At 64.4% G+C, this 22,210-nt stretch overlaps 2 protein-coding genes and 1 long non-coding RNA gene across 14 annotated transcripts in view; 1 reads left to right on the forward strand and 2 right to left on the reverse strand.

The window, feature by feature from the left end:
* Nucleotides 1-360: 360 nt before the first annotated feature.
* Nucleotides 361-21,690, forward strand: SCRIB (scribble planar cell polarity protein). 12 transcript variants are annotated; one of them, XM_057531806.1, is made up of 38 exons: nucleotides 362-1,076; nucleotides 2,285-2,402; nucleotides 2,511-2,589; nucleotides 2,680-2,769; nucleotides 2,871-2,927; nucleotides 3,028-3,091; nucleotides 3,182-3,256; nucleotides 3,325-3,469; nucleotides 3,873-3,991; nucleotides 4,204-4,403; nucleotides 4,502-4,668; nucleotides 4,743-4,873; nucleotides 4,968-5,102; nucleotides 5,955-6,122; nucleotides 6,623-7,015; nucleotides 7,779-7,823; nucleotides 8,308-8,397; nucleotides 8,844-8,921; nucleotides 9,810-10,133; nucleotides 10,225-10,305; nucleotides 10,389-10,643; nucleotides 10,946-11,056; nucleotides 11,156-11,449; nucleotides 11,553-11,732; nucleotides 17,367-17,477; nucleotides 17,557-17,604; nucleotides 17,766-17,840; nucleotides 18,639-18,701; nucleotides 19,290-19,373; nucleotides 19,518-19,634; nucleotides 19,727-19,886; nucleotides 19,972-20,116; nucleotides 20,213-20,398; nucleotides 20,497-20,639; nucleotides 20,717-20,754; nucleotides 20,879-20,953; nucleotides 21,180-21,231; nucleotides 21,310-21,690. In XM_057531806.1, the coding sequence occupies exons 1-38, from the start codon at nucleotides 918-920 to the stop codon at nucleotides 21,453-21,455; spliced, it is 5,001 nt and encodes a 1,666-aa protein (XP_057387789.1). In that variant the 5' UTR covers nucleotides 362-917; the 3' UTR covers nucleotides 21,456-21,690. The 12 variants fall into 12 exon arrangements, with proteins under 12 accessions (XP_057387799.1, XP_057387789.1, XP_057387798.1 ...); XM_057531807.1 differs by having other exon boundaries at nucleotides 363-1,076; nucleotides 7,761-7,823; nucleotides 10,225-10,284; XM_057531805.1 differs by having other exon boundaries at nucleotides 365-1,076; nucleotides 7,761-7,823.
* Nucleotides 14,861-18,060, reverse strand: LOC130705510 (uncharacterized). Its single transcript, XR_009005777.1, has 3 exons — nucleotides 17,888-18,060; nucleotides 15,863-15,939; nucleotides 14,861-15,225 (listed from the first exon to the last, which is right to left on the reverse strand). It is a non-coding gene; the product is annotated as an uncharacterized LOC130705510 (long non-coding RNA).
* IQANK1 (IQ motif and ankyrin repeat containing 1) overlaps nucleotides 21,681-22,210 on the reverse strand; it is a 29,445-nt gene continuing 28,915 nt past the window's right edge. Inside the window, 1 exon segment of the mRNA XM_057532409.1 lies at nucleotides 21,681-22,185. Within this exon segment, the coding sequence (XP_057388392.1) occupies nucleotides 21,681-22,185 (505 nt within the window).

A 22,210-nucleotide genomic window follows, 5' to 3' on the forward strand; every position in this document is an offset into this window, starting at 1 on the left:
GAGGCACTGGGCCTTGGCGGCCGAGACCTGAGTGCCGGGAGGAGGGCATTCGCCGGGGTCAGCAGGGGCTGCTTGGTTACTTGGTGACCGCATGGGGCCGCGGAGGAACGTGGGGGTGGCTTTCCTGCTCTGTGGGGCTTCACTGTCACCTGCACAGGCAGTGCTGCGAGAAGGCTGGCCCAGAGCCCCTAAGTCCCGGGACAAGTTTAGTCTGTCAGGCAAATGAGCGCCGCCTTGGCCCGGCGCCCTACCCTCCGGGAGCCCACGTCCCTGTGAGAGGGGCGGCGGGCAGGATCGTGGGGTCTTGAAGCCAAGCCTGGGGAGGGGGCCTGGCGGGCGGGAGGGGCGGCAGGAAGCCTCGGTCCCGGGAACGGTTGGGGCGCTGGCGTGCGGGAGCTCAGGCTTTGAACGGACTTCAGCTCCCACCATGCCTTGCGCCAGGGGGAGGGAACCGAGCTTCCCGACAGACCGTGCGTGGTGCCGCTACGAGTCTTCGAAGGCACCGGCGCCGCGAGGCCTTGTGGGGGTTGCAGTTCGGGGCGGCGGGGAGCGGCGAGGGCGGGCCTCGGCTTCCCGGCGGGCTGCGCGGCTGCCGGCGGTTGTCGGCGGGGCAGTCCGGCGGGTAGTGGCGGCGGTTCCGGCTGCGGCACAGCGGCGGGCAAGCGGACGGGCCGGGTCAAGTGGGCCGGGCGGGATGCGGGGCCGCCGCCGCCTCCTGAGAGTCTGAGCGTCGGTCGGGCCGCGCCCCCCGCCCAGGCCGCCGCGGTCCGAGCGTTCCGAGCGCGGGCCGGGCCCAGCGCCACCGCCGCCGCCGCCCCGGGCCGCCCCCGGCTCCTCCCCCGCCCGGGCCGGCCCGGCGCTCATGCGGGCCGAGCCCCGCCCCCCGCCCGCCGCCTGAGCCCGCGCCCGCCCGCACCATGCTCAAGTGCATCCCGCTGTGGCGCTGCAACCGGCACGTGGAGTCGGTGGACAAGCGGCACTGCTCGCTGCAGGCCGTGCCCGAGGAGATCTACCGCTACAGCCGCAGCCTGGAGGAGCTGCTCCTCGACGCCAACCAGCTGCGTGAGCTGCCCAAGGTGAGTGGCCGCTGGACCTGCCGCCGGCCCAGCCCTCGCACCGGGTCGGCGGGGTCGGCCTGGCTGCGACAGTCCGCTCCTCTGAGCCCTCAGCAGGCGCTGGCCCGGGCGGGACACTGCAGTCTCCAGTCGGCCCTGATGGTTCTTACTGGCCAGAGCCCCACCCCGGCCAGCCCCACCCTCCTCACCCACCGCCGGCGCTGGCACCAGGTGGCAGCGGTCATCAGGTGCCTGCCTGGGGGCGGGGATGGTCACAGCCTAGAGGAGGAGCTGCAGATTGAAAGCCGTGGGGGAAGGTGGATGGGGTTGGAGTGCATCAGGGTGGAAGGTGAACCCGGCGTGACTGACGGATAGGAACTTGCTGGACTGCTCTGGAGGTGGGGAGGCCAGCTTTCTGTCCGGACTGCTCTTCTCTTCCTCCTGGGTGCTGGGGTGCAGTCGGGGGTAGCCGTCTTGAGGTGTTTGTTCCTGGCAGGTCTGTAGTGCGTCTACTTCCCGCTGCCTTGTTCCTTCTGGACAACTTATTTTTCTTCTCTTAAGGCCACTTGGGAGAGGAGGTTAAAGGAAGCAGGCCACAAAAGGATTTCCGTTTTGGAGATGGGGTGCAAAGTGGCCTAATGCTTGGGGGCTGCATGCCACAAAGGGTGCGGCTCCGCTCTGGGCTTGGACCAGGGCTCCTCGCGGTCATCTCCAGGTCCCACCACACGCTGCCGGCAGCCCCTGCACGCATGCGGCCCGTATCTGTGGCCCTCTCCTATTTCCATTATGCTTTGTTTTGGTAGTTGCCAAATACTTGTCACGGGCTCAGGCTGGGGTGGTTGCTGGGGTGCAGTAGCAGAAACCACCACAGGCCTTGGAGGGCCCACTTGCTGGGTGGGTGGAAGAGGTGATTCAGGTGGTGGGTGGAGCCTTGAGGGAACACAGGGAACAGGGACTCATCAGGTCAGAAAAAAAAAGTGACTTTTCAGCTAAGACTTGAACGCGTAAGGTAAGTCACGTGGCAGCGTTGTATGGGGTGGGGGGATGACTGTGAGGTGACACAAGTCAGAAGTGCGGGAAGATGTGTGTGCATCTGTTTTTGTTTTCTTGTATTTCTCACTGCAGACCAGGGTGATGGGACAGGATCCGGGGTTCCTGTGTGGCCTGGAGCAGGGAGGGGCCTTCTGCTACAGGGCCCATCACCCCTGACCCTACCCCCTTGCCCACAGCCCTTTTTTCGGCTGCTGAACCTGCGCAAGCTGGGCCTGAGTGACAACGAGATCCAGCGGTTGCCCCCTGAGGTGGCCAACTTCATGCAACTGGTGGAGCTGGACGTGTCTCGGAATGGTGTGGAGCCTGGGGCGGGTCTCGGGTGGAATCTGAAGGTGGCAGGAAGGGCTTTGAGCTCCTGGAGGCTGTGGGCATCTCTCCACGGTGACCCCTCTCTCCTCACAGACATCCCTGAGATTCCCGAGAGCATCAAGTTCTGCAAAGCCCTGGAGATTGCAGACTTCAGTGGGAATCCTTTGTCCAGGTGGGTGGTGGCCATGGCAGGGGTGGTAGTGGGGCTTGGGAGGTCCTGCAGCCTCTGCCTGGGCATCTGAGGACCCCTTGCTCCACTTAGGCTCCCCGAAGGTTTCACTCAGCTACGCAGCCTGGCTCATCTGGCCCTGAATGATGTGTCCTTGCAGGCGCTACCTGGGGACGTGGGCAAGTGAGTGCATTCTTGGGGGGTGGGGGGGCTCAGTAGAGCCCTGTTCCTGCACCTCTCCCCACCGTCCTGCCTTTCTCACGCCCGACCGTGATCTTTTTCAGTCTCGCCAACCTGGTGACCTTGGAGCTCCGGGAGAATCTGCTCAAGTCCTTGCCTGCGTGAGTGGGCTTGGCCCTGCCAGCGGCCGGCCTAGGCCTCTTGGCCCCAGGGACCACGGGCCGTGTGGCCACGACAGAACTTGCTCTGTTTTCTTTGCAGGTCCTTGTCTTTCCTGGTCAAGCTGGAACAGCTGGATCTGGGAGGCAACGATCTGGAAGTGCTGGTGTGGAGAGGGCGGGGCTGTCGTGGGTGGGGCTGGGCCAGGCAGGGTAGTGAGCCTTGGCCATCACTCTGTCCCTGTCTCTTCTTGCAGCCTGACACCCTGGGGGCCCTGCCCAACCTGCGTGAGCTGTGGCTGGACCGGAACCAGCTGTCGGCCCTGCCCCCGGTGAGTGAGGGTGTGGCTGCGCCCGCTTCACGCTTGTCCGTCCCCTGACTCTCTGCACCTCCCTCCAGGAACTCGGGAATCTGCGGCGCCTGGTGTGCCTGGATGTGTCAGAGAACCGGCTGGAGGAGCTGCCTGCGGAACTCGGGGGGCTGGTGCTGCTCACCGACCTGCTGCTCTCCCAGAACTTGCTGCAGCGGCTTCCTGACGGCATTGGTTAGTGCTGGGAGGGGTGTGGCTGGTGGTGAACCCAGGTCTAGAGAGGGGTCCTGGGGTAAGGACCCTGATTTTGCTGGGTCCTGGGACACAGCCCTGAGGAGGGGGAGACTGGCTTGAGGCCGGAGTGGGATGGCTGGTGCTGTTCCTGAGGAGCCGAGGCAGTTTGTGGTGGCAAGTGGGGATGGTGAGCTCGTGAGGGCACGATGGCAGGTCGGGGGCAGCGGGTGCGTGGGAGCTGGTGGGCATGGTCAGGTTGGCAGCAGGATGGCAAGGGTTGGGGGGTGAGCTCTCAGTGTTCTCGAGGCACAGGAGGCAGGGTGAGGGGCAGGCTGTTTCAGTCGTGTGGGTGGCTGGGCTCCCTGCCTTACTGAGCCCCGTCACTGTGTTTTCCTAATGCCAGGTCAGCTGAAGCAGCTGTCCATCTTGAAGGTAGACCAGAATCGCCTCTGCGAGGTGACGGAGGCCATTGGAGACTGTGAGAACTTGTCAGAGCTGATCCTCACGGAGAACCTGCTGACGGTGGGGCCCAGCCCCGCTGGTGGCTGGTTTCAGAGTTAGCATGGGACGCAGAGGGGGGGACGTCTGGAGGCGTGCAGAGTGGCGGGAGACCAGCGGCTGGAGGGGTCGGGGCCCCGGAGCAGGGGCAGAAACCGCCCCCCGAGAGCATTCATCTCCCTCCTCACGCTACCTGGGGGCTTCTGCTATCTCTGACCCTCCCTCCTCCCGGCCAGGCCCTGCCCCGCTCCTTGGGGAAGCTGAGCAAGCTGACCAACCTCAACGTGGACCGGAACCGCCTGGAGGCACTGCCGCCTGAGATTGGGGGCTGCGTGGCACTCAGCGTCCTCTCTTTGAGGGACAACCGCCTGGCTGTCCTGCCGCCGGAGCTCGCCCACACGGCCGAGCTGCATGTGCTGGATGTGGCAGGGAACCGGTGAGTAGCCCCCATGCCCGCCCGGCCGGGCTCCCACTGAGCTGACCGTGCCCGCTGTGCCCCCCCCACCCGGAGCTAACCGTGCCCCCGGCCCCCAGTCTGCAGAGTCTGCCGTTCGCACTCACACACCTCAACCTGAAGGCCCTGTGGCTGGCGGAGAACCAGGCGCAGCCCATGCTTCGGTTCCAGACCGAGGACGATGCCCAGACCGGCGAGAAGGTGCTCACCTGCTACCTGCTGCCCCAGCAGCCCCTGCCCAGCCTCGGTAGGTTGCTGGGGGGCGGGATGGGGCGTGGCCTCGGGCGGGGCGGGGCTTCCCCTTGATGCGCGCTTCCGCAGAGGACCCGGGGCCGCGGAGCAGCCCTTCGGAGAGCTGGGGTGACGCCCCGCTCAGCCGCGTCAGCGTCATCCAGTTCCTGGAGGCCCCCGCGGGCGACGAGGACGCAGAGGAAGCCGCTGCCGAGAAACGGGTATGGGGGGGGTGGGGTCCCCGGGGGGCTCCCTCCTCCCCACCCCCGCCTGACCCCGGCCCCGCCCCGCCCCTCACCCCTGTGCCCACTGCAGGGCCTGCAGCGTCGGGCTACGCCTCACCCCAGCGAGCTCAAGGTGATGAAGAGGGGTGTGGAGCGTCGAAGCGAAGCCGCCTCCTGCAGGCCCGACTCCGCACAGCGCTCACCCTCACCCCCACCCTCGGAGGAGGTGCCTGGGGGGACCCGCGGGGCGTGGGAGGGATGCCCGCCTTACGGGCTCTCCTGCTCGGGAGCCCCAGGCTGGGTGCAGGGTTCCGGGTTCCGGGTCCCGGTGTGGGCATGGGGAGCCGGCCAGGAGAGGGTCCAGGTTGCAGTGGGGCGGCTCAGGGCCAAGCGCCCACACCCTCCCGCAGAGCAGACCGCCTCCGCCGAGGGCTGCCGGGCAGACACGGGGGGTCGTGTGGCGTGGACGTGCGGGCAGCTACAAGAGAGGAGCCAGAGGCAGCTGGGTCCTTGGCAGAGGGGACCGAGTAGTGGGCCCATTCCCTGTGGCATTTTTCTTGGGCGCCTATGTTGTCAGCTTTTGTGAAGGGGGCTGGGGCCAGAACCAGGCAGGCCTAACTCCACTCATTCAGGAGTTTTGGTAGCAGGGTCAGGGGAGGCTTCAGGGCCCCTGGGGTACAGCAGGGCAGCTGGTGCCTGGGGAACAAGTGGCACGGCCTGTGTCTGTGACACAGAGCCTTCCCCCCTGGGAAGCTGCCACAGCTCGTCTGCAGAGGCGCGCTCACGTGGGGGTGCCTGCCCTTCCCCGTGCTGGTGTCATCGTGGGTACTCGCAAGACCTTCGAGGGTCCGCGACACAGAACAGTGGCTTTGTGTGCCCATAGCTGTTTGGTGGAGCGTGGCTTCCCTGGGGGTGGGACAGTGGGCACCCCAGAGGGCTGAGCACAGGTTCCACTCCCTGCAGGGGAGGGAGAGCCCACGAGGTGCTGTGGTCAGGCAGCAGGGAGCCCCGGGGTGAGTGGCCTGCACTGTGGGGTCCCCCGGTAGGCGGCCTGACCCACCACCTGACCCCGCCACAGGAGAAGAGGCTGAGCACCGAGTCTGGCCTGAGTGCGGACTCGCACCTGTCTGCCAGCACAGCCTCCCAGGGTGAGCCCGAGGGCCCGCTGGCCGAGGTGGCGGGGCCGAGCCAGCAGGAATCCACGCCAACCACCCAGGAGGAGGTCGTAGAGGAGATCTATGAGGAGGTGAGACTGGCCTTGGAGACTGCTTGCCCAGGGGTGGGCCTGCCTCCCCCTGCCCCCCCCGCCCCTCCTCCTTCCCGAGCAGGTTGCTGTCAGGACCAGTCGAGGTGCAGGTGGGTCCCGCAGGTGTGCTCTTTCCTACGTGGAGCCCAGCAGGGGCCGTGCTGCCCCAGGCAGGGGTGAGGGCCTGGGGATGAGGGCCTCCACCCCATGGCCAAGTTTGGCATGGGCCCTGCCCTCCCACATCCGTCACCGCCTCACATCCCCCTTTTGGGTTGTTCCCAGACCCCCCAGGGACCTTTATCGTGGCCCTGACGGGAACCCCAGCGTCAGGCTGCTGAGAGCACAGTGCACGGGGTGGGCAGAGCCTTCTGGCGCCCCGATCCCCATCCTTCTCTGATCCGAGCGGCGGGGAGCCTCTCAGAGCCCCTGTCTGCTGCCACCTTCCCTGGGCCCGAGTGGGGTTGAGCCAAACCGACGTCCTCTCGCTCGGCCTCTCGCAGCCCACAGTGCGCTTCGCAGAGGACACGCTGCTCCTGCCCAGGGAGGATGGCGAGAGCGAGGAGGGGCAGCTGGAGGCCCCCTGGCCCCTGCCGGGTGAGAGACAGAGGCTGATCCGCAAGGACACGCCCCACTACAAGAAGCACTTCAAGATCTCCAAGCTGCCCCAGCCCGAGGCCGTGGTGGCCCTGCTGCAGGGGACACAGCCAGATAGTGAGGGCCCAGTAGGGTCTGGGGGCTGGCACAATGGCCCCCACGTGCCCTGGGCTCCTCGAGCCGAGGAGGAGGAGGAAGAGGAAGACGAGGAGGAGGAGGAAGCAGCGGCAGGAGCCGAGGAGGCGGACGAGGAGGAGGAGGAGAGGGAGGAGGCCGTGGTCTCTGCACCCTCTGTCAAGGTGGGTCTAACCCCACGCGCCAGCCCAAGCCGGGCCGGCCAGGCCCCTCGGTCTGCGCTGGCGGGATCTCAGGTGACACTCGAGGCCCGTGTCTTGAAACCAGCTGGTGAGGGAGGTGCCTGTCCCCACCTGCCCGCCCTCCTCCCCAGGCTGGCTGCTGACTCCACCCAGAGCTCCCTGCTGGCCTCGCAGCCCCATCCCAGGGCTCTGGCGGCCACTCTTTCTCTGCCCAGGCTCCTCTGCCTTCCCTGGCTCTCCTGAGGGCTGGCCTTCAGGCCAGCCGTGGGGCCCTCACCCGCCTCCTTGTCCTGGTCCTCAGGTGGCTCTCACGGGGCTCCTGGGGTCCGGTCTCCTCCGTGGGCTGCCCCTCTGCCGCAGCGCCCCTGTGTCTGCGGCGTCAGTGATTCTGCCCTGAGCACGGCGGCACGATGCCGTGAACAGCCGAGAGGGCCTTGGACAGTCAAAACCGGGACAGCCAGGCCTAGGCTCAGCCCGCGGTGATGCCCCCCTGTGACCCTGTTTGGCAGGTTGGCAGAAGCAGCCAGGCCTCCAGACTGGAGGGGACCCCGCGCCTGGGGGCAGCGCCAGGCACAGGCACAGGCACAGGCAGGAAGGGCCCGGCACTCAGGCTGTGGGAGCTTGGTGTGGTCTTTTCTCTCTTTCCTGCTCGCGGTGGGGCTGGGCAAGGCGGTGGCGGGGCTGGGCGTGGCTGACCTGCATGCCCTTGCTGGTCCTGTCCTGACAGGGGGTGTCGTTTGACCAGGCCAATAACCTGCTGATAGAGCCCGCTCGCGTTGAGGAAGAAGAGGTCTGTACTCGCTTGCCGCTCTGTGCTCTGTACCCCAGGCTGCCGCTGGCCTCGCTTCCCGGGCTGTGGGTTCTGCGTCTCCTTCCCCCGCTCCTGCGCAGGCCTCCTCCTGCCACCTCAGAGCCAGGGCCTGGGGCGCCTGACGGCCCTCTGGCACAGATGGGGGGGGCCAGGGCGCTGGCCTCCAGGTGAGGGTGGCCGATCTCGGGGGGGTGCTGGGCGTCTCCCACCTCCCTGCCTGCGGCAGCCCGGCCCTGGCACTGTTAGGCAGCCTCGTCACCCTCAGGCGAGGGCTCTCTCCGGGTTGTACTCCCTCAAGCTCCGGCATCACCCGCCCCGTCCAGCTCCTCTGTGGCCCGAGCCAGCCCTGGGAGAGGTGGTCGGTGGCTGGAGGGGACTGGGCCCTCCCCGCCTCCCACTGAGTCCACCGGCAGCCCCGCTCCCTCGGCCCTCTTTGGACACCGTGTGTCTGTTCTGCTTCCAGCTGACGCTCACCATTGTGCGGCAGACGGGGGGCCTGGGCATCAGCATCGCGGGCGGCAAGGGCTCCACCCCCTACAAGGGCGACGACGAGGTGAGGAGCCGCTGCTGCCCTGCCCACTCCGTCCTGCTTGCACCGCTTGGTGGCCCTGAGGACTGTGGGGTCCCCGTCCCCCAGAGAACGAACGGGGATCTGGAGGTCGGGGCTGCCCCGCCTGCCCGCAGTCTTCTTCAGCCTCGCCTTCTTTCGCTAGTTGCCGCTGTGCTGCTAGGCATGGGGTCAAAATTCTCTGGAAGCTTTTGACCGGCACTTTCTCGCTCCCTGACACCTGGGACCTCGCGATGGCCCGCACCCAGCCCCTCTGACCACCCCAGGCCCACTTCTGCTTCTCCCGCACCCTTGGGCGTCTCTGCAGCCCAGACTGGGGGGCCTCTGGGCCTCGCAAAGCTGCCAAGGGCCCCTCCCCCAGAAGGGCAGGGTGGAGGCCCCTCCGTGGTCTCTGCCAATGCTCTCGGGCTCAGTTCTTATTTATTCTCCAGGGCATATTCATCTCCCGGGTATCTGAGGAGGGCCCTGCGGCTCAGGCTGGGGTCCGAGTAGGCGACAAGCTCCTCGAGGTGAGTTGGCAGCCCCCGGCCCCTGTCTGAGTGAAGTACTGGGCTCTCGGGGCCTCACATCCTGGCTGTCGGGTGCTCGGCTGCTTCTCCCGCAGCCAGCTCTTCTCCTGAGAGCCCCAAGCACAGGACCCCTGGTGAGGCGTGCAGCTCATTAGCCAGAGCTTCAGGGGGCCCAGATGCCAGCCCCTGAGGCAGAGACCCCCGTCTGGGCGGGAGGCCTGGTGGGGTGGGGCTCTGGTCATGCCAGGAGCAGAGATCTCAAGGAGGGATCCGCTCCTGAGGGCTGGTCTAGGAGGGGCTCAGACTTCTAACACGTCTGGGTGGCGCGTTGGTTCCTGCCCCTGGAGCCCCTGCCTGTGCACCTGGCCACCCAGCCCTGGCAGGTGAGCTCATCATGGGAGGCCACGTGCCGGTGCTCACAGCTGCCACGACAGGGCAGGGTCTGGGGGCAGTGTGCCCGGCCCACGGGGCAGGGGGGCCAGTGGACAGAAGGCTGCAGGGCCAGGCGGGGCTGCTCCTACACCCGAATTTTATGGAGGAACTGCTGTACCCCGATGTCTGGGAGAGCCTGAGTCAGGGTCAGGGTGGAGGCAAGGGGCCAGAAGCCCAGAAACCACGGGCACGCTTGGCTGTGGGATCGCTCAGACGAGAACGTGGCAGGGGTTTCCAGATCTGGGAAGCCAGGTGTGGACCAGCAGGAGGGGCCTCCGCCTGCTCTTCTCGGCCTGCTGGCGCCCTGGCCCTGGGCTTGCACAGGTGGTGGGCTCGTAGATAGCCAGTGCCCACAAGCAGGGGCAGTGACGGCCCACCACTTGCCTTGTGGCCTGTCCCCTGCTCTGCCTGCCCGCCCGTAGAGGGGCCTGCCCTGACGAGCGCTGTGGCCTGCAGGTGAACGGCGTGGCCTTGCAGGACGCCGAGCACCAGCAGGCCGTGGAGGCGCTGCGTGGGGCGGGCACCACGGTGCACATGCGGCTGTGGCGGGAGCGTATGGTGGAGCCCGAGAACGCGGTCACCGTCACGCCTCTGCGGCCTGAGGACGACTACAGCCCCCGGGAGCGGTGGGGAGGCGGCCTGCGCCTGCCCCTGCTCCAGCCGGAGCCCCCCGGGCCCCTCCGCCAGCGCCACGTGGCCTGCCTCGTGCGCAGCGAGAAGGGGTTGGGCTTCAGCATCGCTGGGGGGAAAGGCTCCACACCCTACCGGGCTGGAGACCCGGTGAGGCGGGTGGGCGGGGCCAGGGAGGGGTGCTGGGGGGCAGGGCCAGGCCAGCCTGCAGTAAAGAGCTCTCCTTCCCTCTCTCCTGCAGGGTATCTTCATCTCCCGCATTGCTGAGGGGGGCGCCGCCCACCGGGCGGGCACCCTGCAGGTCGGCGATCGCGTCCTCTCCGTGAGTGGGGGCAGAGGGGCCCTCCCAGTACCCAGCTGCCTCACTCACCCCATGGGGCCCCCTGACTGGCCACACTCTTGCAGATCAACGGGGTGGACATGACGGAGGCCAGGCACGACCACGCTGTCTCCCTGCTGACCGCTGCCTCTCCCACCATCGCCCTGCTGCTGGAACGGGAGGCCGGGGGGCCATTCGCCCCCGGTCCTCCGCCACACTCCCCCCCACCCCCGGCTGCTACCACCACCACCGTGGCCACTGCCACCCCTGGGGAGCCCGGGCCGCTAAGGCTGGCCCCCAGTTTGCTGGCCGCTGCCCTGGAGGGGCCGTACCCAGTGGAGGTGAGACCCCAGTCCCCACCCTTAACCACCCACCGGCCCCCTCCTCCACGTCCACACGGCTTTAGGTATGGGGTGCTAGCCGCACCGGTGGGAAAACAAGTACTTAGGCCCTCTGCGGCTCCAGGACACCGGGGCATCGTTCAGTGGCGGGTCTCCTCCTCCTGTGGTCTCTTGTGCACTGCAAAACGGCCTCCCTGCAGTGGAGCGCCCTGATCCCACACACTCTCTGGGCTTGGAAAGCGCCCCTTTGGTACTTTGCCAGGCCTGTTCCAGCCACCCCTCCCACCCCTCCATGTCCCCAGGAGATCTGTCTGCCGAGAGCTGGGGGCCCCTTGGGGCTCAGCATTGTCGGGGGCTCCGACCACTCCAGCCACCCATTTGGTGTCCAGGAGCCCGGCGTGTTCATCTCTAAGGTAGAGCGGACCTCGCAGGCATCTTTGTGCACAGGGGGCCCAGCCCAAGCACAGGCTGGCCAGAGCCCCAGCCCACTGCGCATCACCCTCCCCCAACAGGTGCTCCCCCGGGGCCTGGCTGCACGCAGTGGCCTGCGGGTTGGGGACCGCATCCTGGGAGTGAATGGGCAGGATGTGAGGGACGCCACCCACCAGGAAGCGGTCAGCGCCCTGCTCCGGCCCTGCCTGGAGCTGGTCCTGCTCGTGCGGAGGGACCCGCCGCCCCCGGGCATGCGGGAGCTCTGTATCCAGAAGGCCCCTGGAGAGAAGCTGGGCATCAGCATCCGTGGGGGCGCCAAGGGCCACGCAGGGAACCCCTGTGACCCCACAGACGAGGGCATCTTCATCTCCAAGGTGAGCGCCCTGCCTCGTCGGCCCCGCTCCACTGCATTCCTCGGGGCAGAAGGGGGCTCCGGCATGGGCTGGTCCTGAGCTCTGGGGCCGGGTCTCCCCACAGGTGAGCCCCACAGGAGCAGCCGGGCGAGATGGCCGCCTGCGGGTGGGGCTGCGGCTGCTGGAGGTGAACCAGCAGAGCTTGCTGGGCCTGACGCACGGCGAAGCCGTGCAGCTGCTACGCAGCGTGGGCGACAGCCTGACTGTGCTTGTCTGTGACGGCTTCGACACCAGCGCCCCTGAGGTCAGTGCCCCCGCCCGGCCGGTGCTCTGCCACGGGGACTGGGTCCTTCCCTGGAGGGGTCCCGGTGACCTGACCCTGTGCGGGCCGGGAGAGCTGACCCTTTCCGCCTCCAAGCCTGGGAGGCGCTCGGCCATTGTGAGTCAGCCCCAGGGGTGACGAGGGCGGTGCCGGGCCCTGGTCTTGGCCACCGCTCATGGCCTGTGGCGGCTCTGGCCCAGGTTGGACGAAGCATGTGCACAGACGGCCTGGTCGTGTCTTGAAAGAAAAGGCTGAGTCACCTGCCTCCAGGTGAGCAGTACCTGTACCGTGTGGCCGCTGGGCCAGGGCAGGATGGCGCAGAGCCGGGCACACGGCCTCCCTGCGGACTCGCACAGGACCCCATCCTGCTGGCCCGGGTGCCGTCCTGCTCTTCCTGGCAGCGCCTCAGCAGGGAGCTCGGCGCCCAGGATCCCCCCATCCCAGGTGGGCCTGTGGCGGAACCCAGCTGTCCTCCCTCCTAGCCCCCTGGAGAGTGTCTGGGCTCTGGAGGCCTGGTGCCTGGCCCGGTCTGTGTCCTGGACAGGCCTGGCTTCCGAGCCTCAGCGTCCCCTCTGCTCGGGAGGGTCCCGCTGTCCTGCTCTTTTCCGTTTTGTTTTCTCCACGGCTGTCCCCGGGCCCCCGGCATAAGCTGATGCCTGCCTGGGCCTCCGAAGGCTCATCACCTGCAGTGGCTGCCAGCTCCACCCTGAGGGTGCCCTTGCTGGCACGACCTCTGGGATGGGGCAGTCACCTTGGTTTGGCCTGCAGTGGATCTTTGGGATGGTGACTTACTGCCCCACTTTCCCTGCGCTGCCAGGGAGGGGTCACCCTCATTCTGTGTGTTGTCTCCTGAACGGGGAAGGACTCTGCATTCGTGTTCTTTGCTCCAGCGCTGGATGCTGGGCTGGAGGCCCCACTCCCGGGGTTCTGGGGCTACCCTCTGCGGGCTTCCGTGCCCACATCTCTTGTGTAGTCACTGGGACCCTGTCGTTTCTGGGGAGCAGTCTCTCTCAGGTTTCCAGAGAAGGCTTTGCCTTCCATTTACTTAATTAAAACGTGTATTTAAGTGTTTTAGTCCATACGTTTACTTATTTTAAAGCTTTTTGTACAAAGAAAGAGAATAAATACAGCTTCATGGTAAAGGGTAGGGGCTGGCGTGTTCCAGACTTTACAGGGGGCCTTCACTGTGTTCTGCCGGTTGTTCTTTGACTTCCTGCATCTGGCCTTCTCTCCAGTGTTGCTGTATCTGTGCTGTTACCAGCCAGAGCGCCCAGGAGCCCATCTTTATGCTTCGGGGGGAGTTTCTGCAGGAAAGAGTCCTGGAAGAGTGGGTGCTGGGCCAGAGGCCACAGGCTTGCCCCGCCCCCCCCCTCCCCCCCCCCCCCAGCCTCAGGCAGCACCAGCTTCTGTTTCTGTGGGACCTGGCAGGCAGTGCCATCTCGTTTTCTCATCCTTTTCCTTTTGGGAGTTTGTCTTTAGTCACTAATTCATGTAACTCGTGTAACTTGCAGTTGCTCCTTTGTGTTGTAAGTTTCAGTCTTTTATTACATAGGGCATGAGTGGTTTTGTCTTTTGCTGTTTAGGAACGGCCTCTCTGGGGTTACAGAAATGGAGACTTCTATGAATTAAGTCTTCCAGACTTCTTTATGATCTCTGGGTTTGGTTTTTGCTTAGGAAAATCTCTGTTGCAAGATTGTCAAAGCACTTTTGTAGAAAACATACAGCTCTGTAATCCACCTGGAATTGCTTTTCAAGCAAATGGATCTTTTGTCCCAATGGTATGCACTAAAACATCTGTCATTCTCCCACTGATTTGGGGAAATCTGACTTCCCTGTGGGTCAGATCCGCATTCCTGTGGCCCAGGATGGGGCCCTGGGGAGCCGGACGCGCTCTTGGGCCAATGCTGCTGTCCTCAGTGTAGCCACTTTAGACTGTGCTTCAAGACCTAACCGGTGAAGTCACCCACTTTTTTTTCTTCTTTTGAAAAGTTTTAGTCTGTTTTCATGTGTTTCCTAAATGGACCTGCCAAGTTCCCTAACAAAAGTTGGTTGGGACTCAGGGATTAGCTTTGATCTCTGACTGTGTAAGTTTTCCCCAAGCACATTCATAGGTTGCTCGTTTCCTTATCCTCGTCAGTGACTTTCTTTCATCCCCTAGCGGAAGCCCTGCGTGCGGCCCGATTGGTGGCTGCGGGTCCCCTTTTCCTGGGAGGTCAGGCCCCTCCGTTCCCCCGGGACCCGGTGGTGGTGGTGGCCAGTAGCCTTCCCTTGTGCCGACTTCCAGGCTGTAGTTTATATAACATTTTTTTTAATATGGAGGGCTGTTTCCATTTATAACCTGTAAGAATTATTCTCTGAAGTGGATGTTGAGTTTTCTGAAGTCCCTTCATTGATGGTTTTTATAGCCCTGTGCCAACTGGGGTTGAGGCTCAGCGCACAGGTTTCCTCTGGCTGGCTTGGTGCTTGAAAGGAAAAGGGGTAACACCATTCGTCCCCCCACCCCCATTTCTCTTAACCTCGGCCCACCTGACTCATCTGCATTGACCCGTTCAACCCCTGTAGGAATCAGAGTTTGCAGCCATTTCCTCGAACTTTGATTGGATTCTGCAGACCCACCTTTGTGTCAGCCCGCGCCCTGCCCCTCCTCCGCGGCGCTCTGCATGGTGTGGGGCGGACTGTTGTCAGTACCTGCCTGTCTTGCTCTTGGGCCGCAGCCCCTGGGGGCTCCTGTACAGCGGGCCGGTCTCCGGCTGCAGGGCCTCGGGGGCCGCTGTGCGCTTTCCAGGACACCTCCTCGCTGTAGTGCTCAGCACGTTGGTGCAAGGTTGGGGATGTTCTCTCTCCTCCGCCTCTTCTCTTCTGTGGTCCTGTCACCTTTTTGATCTGATTTCTGTTGCCTCTTCCTTTTCATCATACTCACCAAAGTCCTGTGTATTTGAACGGACTTTTCAAGTAACCAGCTTTAGGATTTTGATCAAGACTGCCTTTCTTTTTCAGTATTTCCTCGATTACTGCTCTAAGGAAGAATGCTTCAGTTACTCCTTCTACATCTGTTGCTTTTAGTTATTCTACTGACCTTTCTGTAAGGAAGAAATTTTCTTTATCAGCTATTTTTTTAATCCTAAAATAAGATTTTATACAGGAGAGGTGTGATAAATACTTTCTTTCCTTTCATTTGTTGATTTTTTAAATAACAAGCTGGTGCCTTGGAAAACGCCAAAGACGGCTACAGAGGTGTTTTTCTGTCTTTGTTTTTAGGGTCTGTGTATTCTCGGTGTGCCGTCCTCGTTGGGCAGTGTGGCTCCCGGGTCCTTTGAGTGTGACACCTGTCGTTCGTTAGCGCCCTGCTCTCTGGTGTGACCAGGTGTCCATGTATTTCCTGCCCCAGCCCTGGGCGTGGGGTTCAGAGCTGTCATGGGCCTGGTGCTGTGGCTCTGAGCTGTCGTTGCTTCTGGGCCTCTGCGGCACATGAATCCTGGGAAGTGGATATTTTTGGAAGGAGAAAAATCATGAATTTGTACTGTTACTTTCAATTCATATTTAAGGTTACAGCGTTTTGACTTTTTTGATTTTATATTTGTATTTCTTTTTCTCATCTTAAAAACTGTTTCAGTAAATTAAATAACATTACCATAATTATAATTTCAAAAAGCAATATCAATATTATTACTAATAATGAAACCATTAATAGCATCTTTTTTTTTTTTTTTTTTTTAATTTATTTGGCTACACCGGGTCTCAGTTGCAGTTGCATGTGGGATCTTCGTTGTGGAACGCAGGCTCTTAGTTGCAGCATGCGGGATCTAGTTCCCTGACCAGGGGTGGAACCTGGGCCCCCTGCATTAGGAGCATGGAGTCCCAACCACTGGACCTCCAGGGAAGTCCCCATTAATAGCATCTTAAATTTCTTCATGTCCTTAGGGTTTATCCACCGAGGAGGCACAGTCAAAATACTGTGTGTTTAAGTCACTTTAAATAATTCTCTGAATTGTTCTACTGCTAACTTGACATACAGTTAGGCTTACTTGTTTTCCGTTTTTAGAGATGACTTTAAAAGATGTTTCTTATTATAAGTCTTATGTGGCCCCAAAGCCAAAACTACGGACACGCACCTTGAGGAATCAGTCCCGTCTCCGCCCCACAGGCCATCATCTGCCTTAGTGTTGCTTTCTCCTGCCATTCTTTCTTTCTGAAAGATATAAGCAAGTATATAAAATAATTTTAAAGTTGTAGGAAAGCGTCAAGAACACTCACTCAGAGGCCCCATGTGCGTCCCACCAGCGGTCTTGGGGCAACGCCAAAGGCCACGGTCGGGGGCATGCGGGTGTCTGGTTGCCACACCTGCTCACGTCTCCCTGACTCTGGCCTTGAACTTCGGACGAGCACAGGCCACCACTGTGTGCAACAGCCCTCGCTGTGGGTCTGTCCAGTGTTTCCTCAGGACGGGCTTCGGTGGATGCCTTTTTGGCAGGGTTATCACAGAGGTGACACTGTCTTCAAGGGCCTCCCACCAGGACGCATGGATGGTGGTGTCCTGTCAGTGACCCTCTCCACGGGGGCGTCTCCGGGTTGCTCCACCGCAAAGTGACTCTTTCCCCTTGAAATTAACAGGTGCTTTGTGGGGAGGTGCTGTGAGACTGTGTAACTGCCCTGCTCTTCGCTGGGCTCCCCCCAAGGATCAGCCCCGCTGCTGTCCATGCCTCGGTCCCTGGTGGTAGCTCGTGCGCCGTCCCCGTTGTTGCTTCCACGTGTATTGGGTGGCTTCCTGCCCTGACGAGGGGTTTTCCCTTCTTCCTTAGCATAGATTTGCCAGTTTCCATTTTACTTCACGGGTGATAGTTTGTCACTACTGCTGTTGACTTTGCTGCTCAAGCCACCCCAGACTTGGCTGATGAGAGAGGCTTCTGGCTGGCCCTGGCCCTGTTAGCATGACCCACCTTCCTTTAAGCAGCTTACTTTCTGGCACACGATGTCTGGGGTCATTTCATACTTTCCCACCCAGGAGCACTGGCTCCTTTAGTGGAAAGTGATACTTAGAAGCCAGAATCTGGGCCCTGGGCATGCCCACGGCTGTCGGGGTGTCATGGTCTCAGGACCTCTCAGTGGCTGGAATCACACCTGTGAATGTAGGCACGTTTGCATCCGCGATTATCTCTGTAGTTCTGGAAAAGCGTGTGTTCACATCATGCCTTTATCACTCATTCCAGTCAACACCACGGATCAGCTCTTCCATATTCGAACGGACTTTTCTGGTGTGAGAACCAGTGTTGGCCTCCTTGCCGCCTGGACTTCCACCTCAGTCCCTCTCTGTGCCGTCAGCCACGTTGCTGCTCCATGACCCACCCCCGCCATCTTGTTGTCGGTTCTTTGCTCCCCGGGCTGATTGTTACGTGGCCAGCCTTTTCCGCCCCATGGCCCAGCGTCACTGCCTGGGAATCCTGCCCCGCATCAGAACATCCTCTGGTGCACGCAGTGTACAGACGTGACTTGTGGGTGCCCCGAGTCACAGACAGGATGATGGCATGGTGTCCTGAGTGGGCGGCGGCGCTGCTCACAGAGCCCGCCCCCAGAGGCCACCTCAGGTACATGTGGTCACTCAGCCCGCTCCTCCCGCAGGTGTCCCCAGGCGTCATCGCCAACCCCTTTGCAGCGGGCATTGGCCGCCGGAACAGCCTGGAAAGCATCTCCTCCATCGACCGGGAGCTGAGCCCCGAGGGCCCCGGCAAGGTCAGAACCGCCTGCAGCCAGCAGCCCCAGGGCTCGGGAGCCTGAGGCCGTCAGTGCTGACCACTGTCTCTGCTCACAGGAGAAGGAGCTGCCTGGACAGACCCCACAGAGGGGGCCGGAGGCCGTGGTGAGTGTCCGGGTTGTCCCTGCCCTGCACGGTGGGCTTCTCCGCACGCGGGCCCGTGGCTCCGAGCTCTGGCTGCCCACCCCGCCCCCCTCGCAGCTGCGCGTCCCACACTCGGCGGCAGGCACAGCCCCTGGTAGCCCTGTGTCCACTCTGCTCCCCAGGGTCGGAGCCTGGAGAGCCTGAAGCTGGACTGCCGTGCCCTGGCCGCCACACCCAGCGCCGGCAATGTGCAGAGGGTCAGTCCCTGATTGTCACACCCCTGTCCTGGCCTCTGTCTGCTTACCTGTCCGTCAGTCCTGCCCCCGTCTTAACCTCCTTCCCTCCGCCTGAGACCCTTGCAGGGCAGGGGCAGCTTGAGGCCACCGGAGTGGTCAGGGTGGGATCGGGCCCCAGCCACGGTGGGGAGGACGGGCTGGAGCAGCTGCCGGAGCCCCGGAGACTGTGGCTGGCGAGGAGGCCCAGCGCTCCCAGCTGGGGGTGGGGACGCCGGACGGGCGGCGTGTGCTTCTCATTCCTCTTCCAAAAGCTAGAAATAACCCCTCCCGGAGGGTGTGCCCCACCAGCTGCTGCTGGGAGACCCCGCAGGACCGACCGTGAGTGGTCGGGAGGAGGCTCCAGGAGTTGCAGTGGGGAGGCTGCGCTGGGTGAGAGGCCGGGTGGGGCCTGGGGGCTGAGGGAGCCCGCTCAGGGGCTTTGTGAAGACCCTCCCTCCCTTGGCCACAAACAGGCAAGAGCAGGAAGTCCCCAGGATGGGTGGGAGCCCAGTGTCCTCTGACCAAGAAGGGGCACAGCTGCAGGGGCGGCTGGCAGCAGTCGGGGCCTCCCTGGCTCATGGATCTCTGCGGCTCACGGGGAGGGTGGGTGGCCCCGCTGTGGGGAAAGCCCGCCTGTCTCGGGATGTTCCCTGGGCTGGTCAGGTCAGGGAGCTGAGGACCAGCCTCTGCTACCAAAGCAAGCACCCCACCCCCCAGGTCCTCCTTGTGGGGCCCCAGCCCTGCCCAGCCCTCATCCCACCCACCACTTGGCTCCTCCAGGTGCCGTCTGGGGCAAGCGGCGGGAAGATGACTGAGGCCCCCTGTTCCCCTGGCCACCAGCAGGTGAGTGCACACGGGGTGGGAGGGTGGAGGACTCCAGAGGGGTGCTGCCTGCAGAGCCCCCTCCTCTGGGAAGGGGGTTGCCAGGGGACAGTGCCTCCCCCCAGCTGCCATCCGTCACTCTTGAGGACACAACCTGTGGGCCCCTTCCTGGCAGAGCTGGGTGGCGTGGGGCTGGGGAGCTCCTGTGGCTTCCCTGGGCAGATGGGCTGTGGGTGGTCAGGGCGGCCTCACCCCCATCTGTCCTCCCGTCTGGGAGCCCCTGGGGGCCAGCTTGGCCCTGCCCCCACCCCCACCTGCTTGCAGAGGCTCCCCGGTTCTGCTGTATGGGGAGGGCCAGGCCGTGGGCACCCCCGTCTCGCCTGGTGGCAGGGTCGGGGTGGGCACTGGAAGTGCCAGCTTGGAGCCCAGCTCCCAGCCTCTGCCCCTTCCCGACACGGCAGATGGGTGAGTGTTGGCCTCACACCCTGGACACCCACCCAGCTGCCCACCTTGGCTCCATCTCTCTTTTTTCCCCGCCCTCCCCCCCATCCTCGCATCCCCTCACCTGAACCGCTTCCTCCTTCTGGCCCCTGCATCTGCCCTTTGCAGACAAAGCCTGGGGTGATCCAGCCAGTGGCTCAGGCCTGGCCAAGGGGCTCCCCAGCTCTCAGGGGCAGAGGTGACCCCCAATCCGTGAGTGCCCTGACCCCTGGGGGCGGGGGTGGGGTGGGGGGGGCGGGAGGGGAGGCAGTCAGCAAGGACAGCTGGTGGTGGGACGGGTGGTGGCTGCAGCCAGGACAGCTGCCACCACACAGCTCACTGTGCCCCGTCTGCCAGCCCCCCTCCCCGCCCTCCCCGCCCTCCCCTGACGAGCTGCCTGCCAACGTGAAGCAGGCGTATAGGACCTTCGCTGCCGTGCCCGGCCTGCACCCGCCCCTGGAGGCCCCTGCCCAGGTAGGTGGTGGGCGGCCCACCGGTCCCCTGCTGCGTGTTCCTGCCGGGGTGCGAGACCCGAGGGACCGGCTCTCAGGGCGCGCTCTCCCCAGCCCCCCACGCCTGGGCCCACGGCCTCCCCGGAGCAGCTGTCCTTCCGCGAGCGGCAGAAGTACTTCGAGCTGGAGGTGCGGGTGCCCCACACGGGGGGTCCCCCTAAGCGCGTGTCGCTGGTGGGTGCCGACGACCTGCGGAAGATGCAGGAGGAGGAAGGTGAGCAGCCGACTGGGGGGGGGGGTCGGGGAGGGGAGCACCGGCTCGCGGCCTGACCCGCCCCTCCCCTACCCCCCCCCCCAAGCCCGAAAGCTGCAACAGAAGAGGACGCAGATGCTGCGCGAGGCGGCGGGGGACGCGGCGGACGCGGGGCGCACGGAAGGCGAGGCCCCCGAGGACGAGGAGCCCGAGGAGGAGCTGCCCTGGGCCGGCCGGGGCCCCGCCGCAGGGTGAGCGGGGGGAGGGGCCGCCCCCCAGCGTCGCCCCCTCCCCGCTCTCCGCCCGCGCGGCGCTCCTCCACCCGGCTCTCCTGTCGCCCGGCCCAGGCTTGGCCCCGCGTCCCCCCCGCCGCAGGGAGGCGGCGCTCCGGTGCGGACGGCCAAGGCCGAGCGGCGCCACCAGGAGCGGCTGCGCGTGCAGAGCCCGGAGCTGCCGGCGCCTGAGCGGACCCTGTCCCCGGCGGAGCGCCGCGCCCTGGAGGCCGAGAAGCGCGCGCTGTGGAGGGCGGCCAGGTGAGGCCCCGCCCCGCGCTGCTCCCGCCCCGCCCCGCCCCGCCCCCTCCCCCGCCCTCCGACCCTGCCCAGCCCGCCCTCCGCTCCCCTGCCCGCAGGATGAAGTCTCTGGAACAGGACGCCCTCCGCGCACAGATGGTCCTCAGCAAGTCTCAGGAGGGCCGAAGCAAGCGGGGGCCTCTGGAGCGCCTGGCCGAGGCCCCCTCGCCCGCGCCCACCCCGTCACCCACCCCCTTGGAAGGTCTGTGCGTCGTGGGGAGGCGGGGGGCTCAGCCTGCGGCGCGGACCTCTCCCGACGTCCACTTCTTGTCCCTCCAGACCTCGGCCTCCAGACCGGCACCTCCCCGGGACGCTTGGTGAGGAACCAATGGCTGTCACCCTTCCCTGCACTCCTCCCCTGGTGGGGGGTAGGGATCCAGACTCCCCCACCCCTCTTTCTTCTTACGCTCTGTACCTCTCTCCGCACGCTGTCCTTTCAAGACCTTGTCTGGGAGGAAGTTTGACTACAGGGTGTTTGCAGCCCTCCCTTCTTCCAGACCTGTCTTTGACATGCAGGTACCGGGCCCTCCTGGCCCTTCTGCAAGACAGCCCAACCAGCTCTTGCCACCTTTCTGCTGTGCCTGTAACCCAGCCCTGTCCCCTCCTCTGGCACCCTCCCTGTCTCTCTGTGGCCCACCCCCCATCCTCCAGCCAGGGCTCAGCAGGGACCCACCCAGGCTCAGGTGGGTGGTTTCAGGCAGGTCCGGGGCGGAGCCCTGAGCAGCCCTTCTCCCCATGACAGTCCCCAGATTTTGCTGAGGAGCTGAGGTCCTTGGAACCGTCTCCGAGCTCTGGTGAGTCGGCAGGCGCGGCCCCGGGTGCCCCCAGGGTGCCCAGGGCCCATCAGCTCACTCCCTGCCCCCGTCGGCCAGGTCTGCCAGAGGAGGATGGAGAGGTGGCCATGGTGCTTCTGGGCAGGCCTTCTCCAGGCGCCGTGGGCCCCGAGGAGGTGGCCCTGTGCAGCAGCCGCCGCGCCGTCCGGCCGGGGCGCCGGGGCCTGGGCCCGGTGCCCTCCTAGAGGGTCAGGGTACCTCCCCCCGACTTGGGGTGGGGGCCCTGCCAGCTCCAACACCACCCTTGCCTCGAGTCTTTTAACCTGGTCATTAGCATTTTAAAGAGGTCCCCTCAGGAGTTCTGGCCGCTAACTGCCCCCTCCCCAGCCGGGACCTCCTGGCGAGACTGTAACTAGTGATGTTTGTACAACCAAAGACTCTATTTTGTGGTTTAAGGAGAATAAAATTGACTACGTTTTACCTCTAGTCTGTCTGTCTGTCCACCCGCCGGCACAACCAACGCCCACCCCTTCTGCTCCTCCAAATGTGGGGCCGGTGCGGGGACCACGAACTCCCACGTCGTCCCGACTGTGCACTGCCTCACAGCGGGAGGAACTGATTGGGCCCACCGGCCGGGGTCCCCCAGCTGGGGCTCCCGGCCGGCCCCCTCCCCTGCACGGCGCACGCCCAGAGCCCTGATGCGGACGCGTGCATGTTCGCGGACCTGGCGCCCTGGGGCGCAGCGGCCACCGAACCTTGGTGCCGGAGAAGAGGCGGAAGTGCCCCAGGCGCGCCTCCTGGCACTGGCTGGGGCTGTACTCGGGCCGGTCGGTCGGCGACAGGTTCCTCTCCCGCTCCAGCAGCCCGAGGCCCAGCAGCTCCTGCGCCAGGCCCAGCTGCACCGCCTCCAGCTGCCGCTGCGCCGCCGGGAACAGGTCCACTTCACGCAGGTCGGACACCCGCGGCTTCCCGAACCTGCGGGGAGGGCGGAGGGCGGGGG

Source organism: Balaenoptera acutorostrata, chromosome 17, assembly GCF_949987535.1.
Source record: "Balaenoptera acutorostrata chromosome 17, mBalAcu1.1, whole genome shotgun sequence".
NCBI lineage: Eukaryota > Metazoa > Chordata > Mammalia > Artiodactyla > Balaenopteridae > Balaenoptera > Balaenoptera acutorostrata.

Coding starts and splice junctions, on each gene's coding strand:
- SCRIB (XM_057531805.1), top strand. CDS start 918: ATGCTCAAGTGCATCCCGCTGTGGCGCTGCAACCGGCACGTGGAGTCG. Junction 2,590..2,679: donor AGTGGGAATCCTTTGTCCAG/GTGGGTGGTGGC, acceptor TGCTCCACTTAG/GCTCCCCGAAGGTTTCACTC. Junction 19,887..19,971: donor GAAGATGCAGGAGGAGGAAG/GTGAGCAGCCGA, acceptor CCCCCCCCCAAG/CCCGAAAGCTGCAACAGAAG.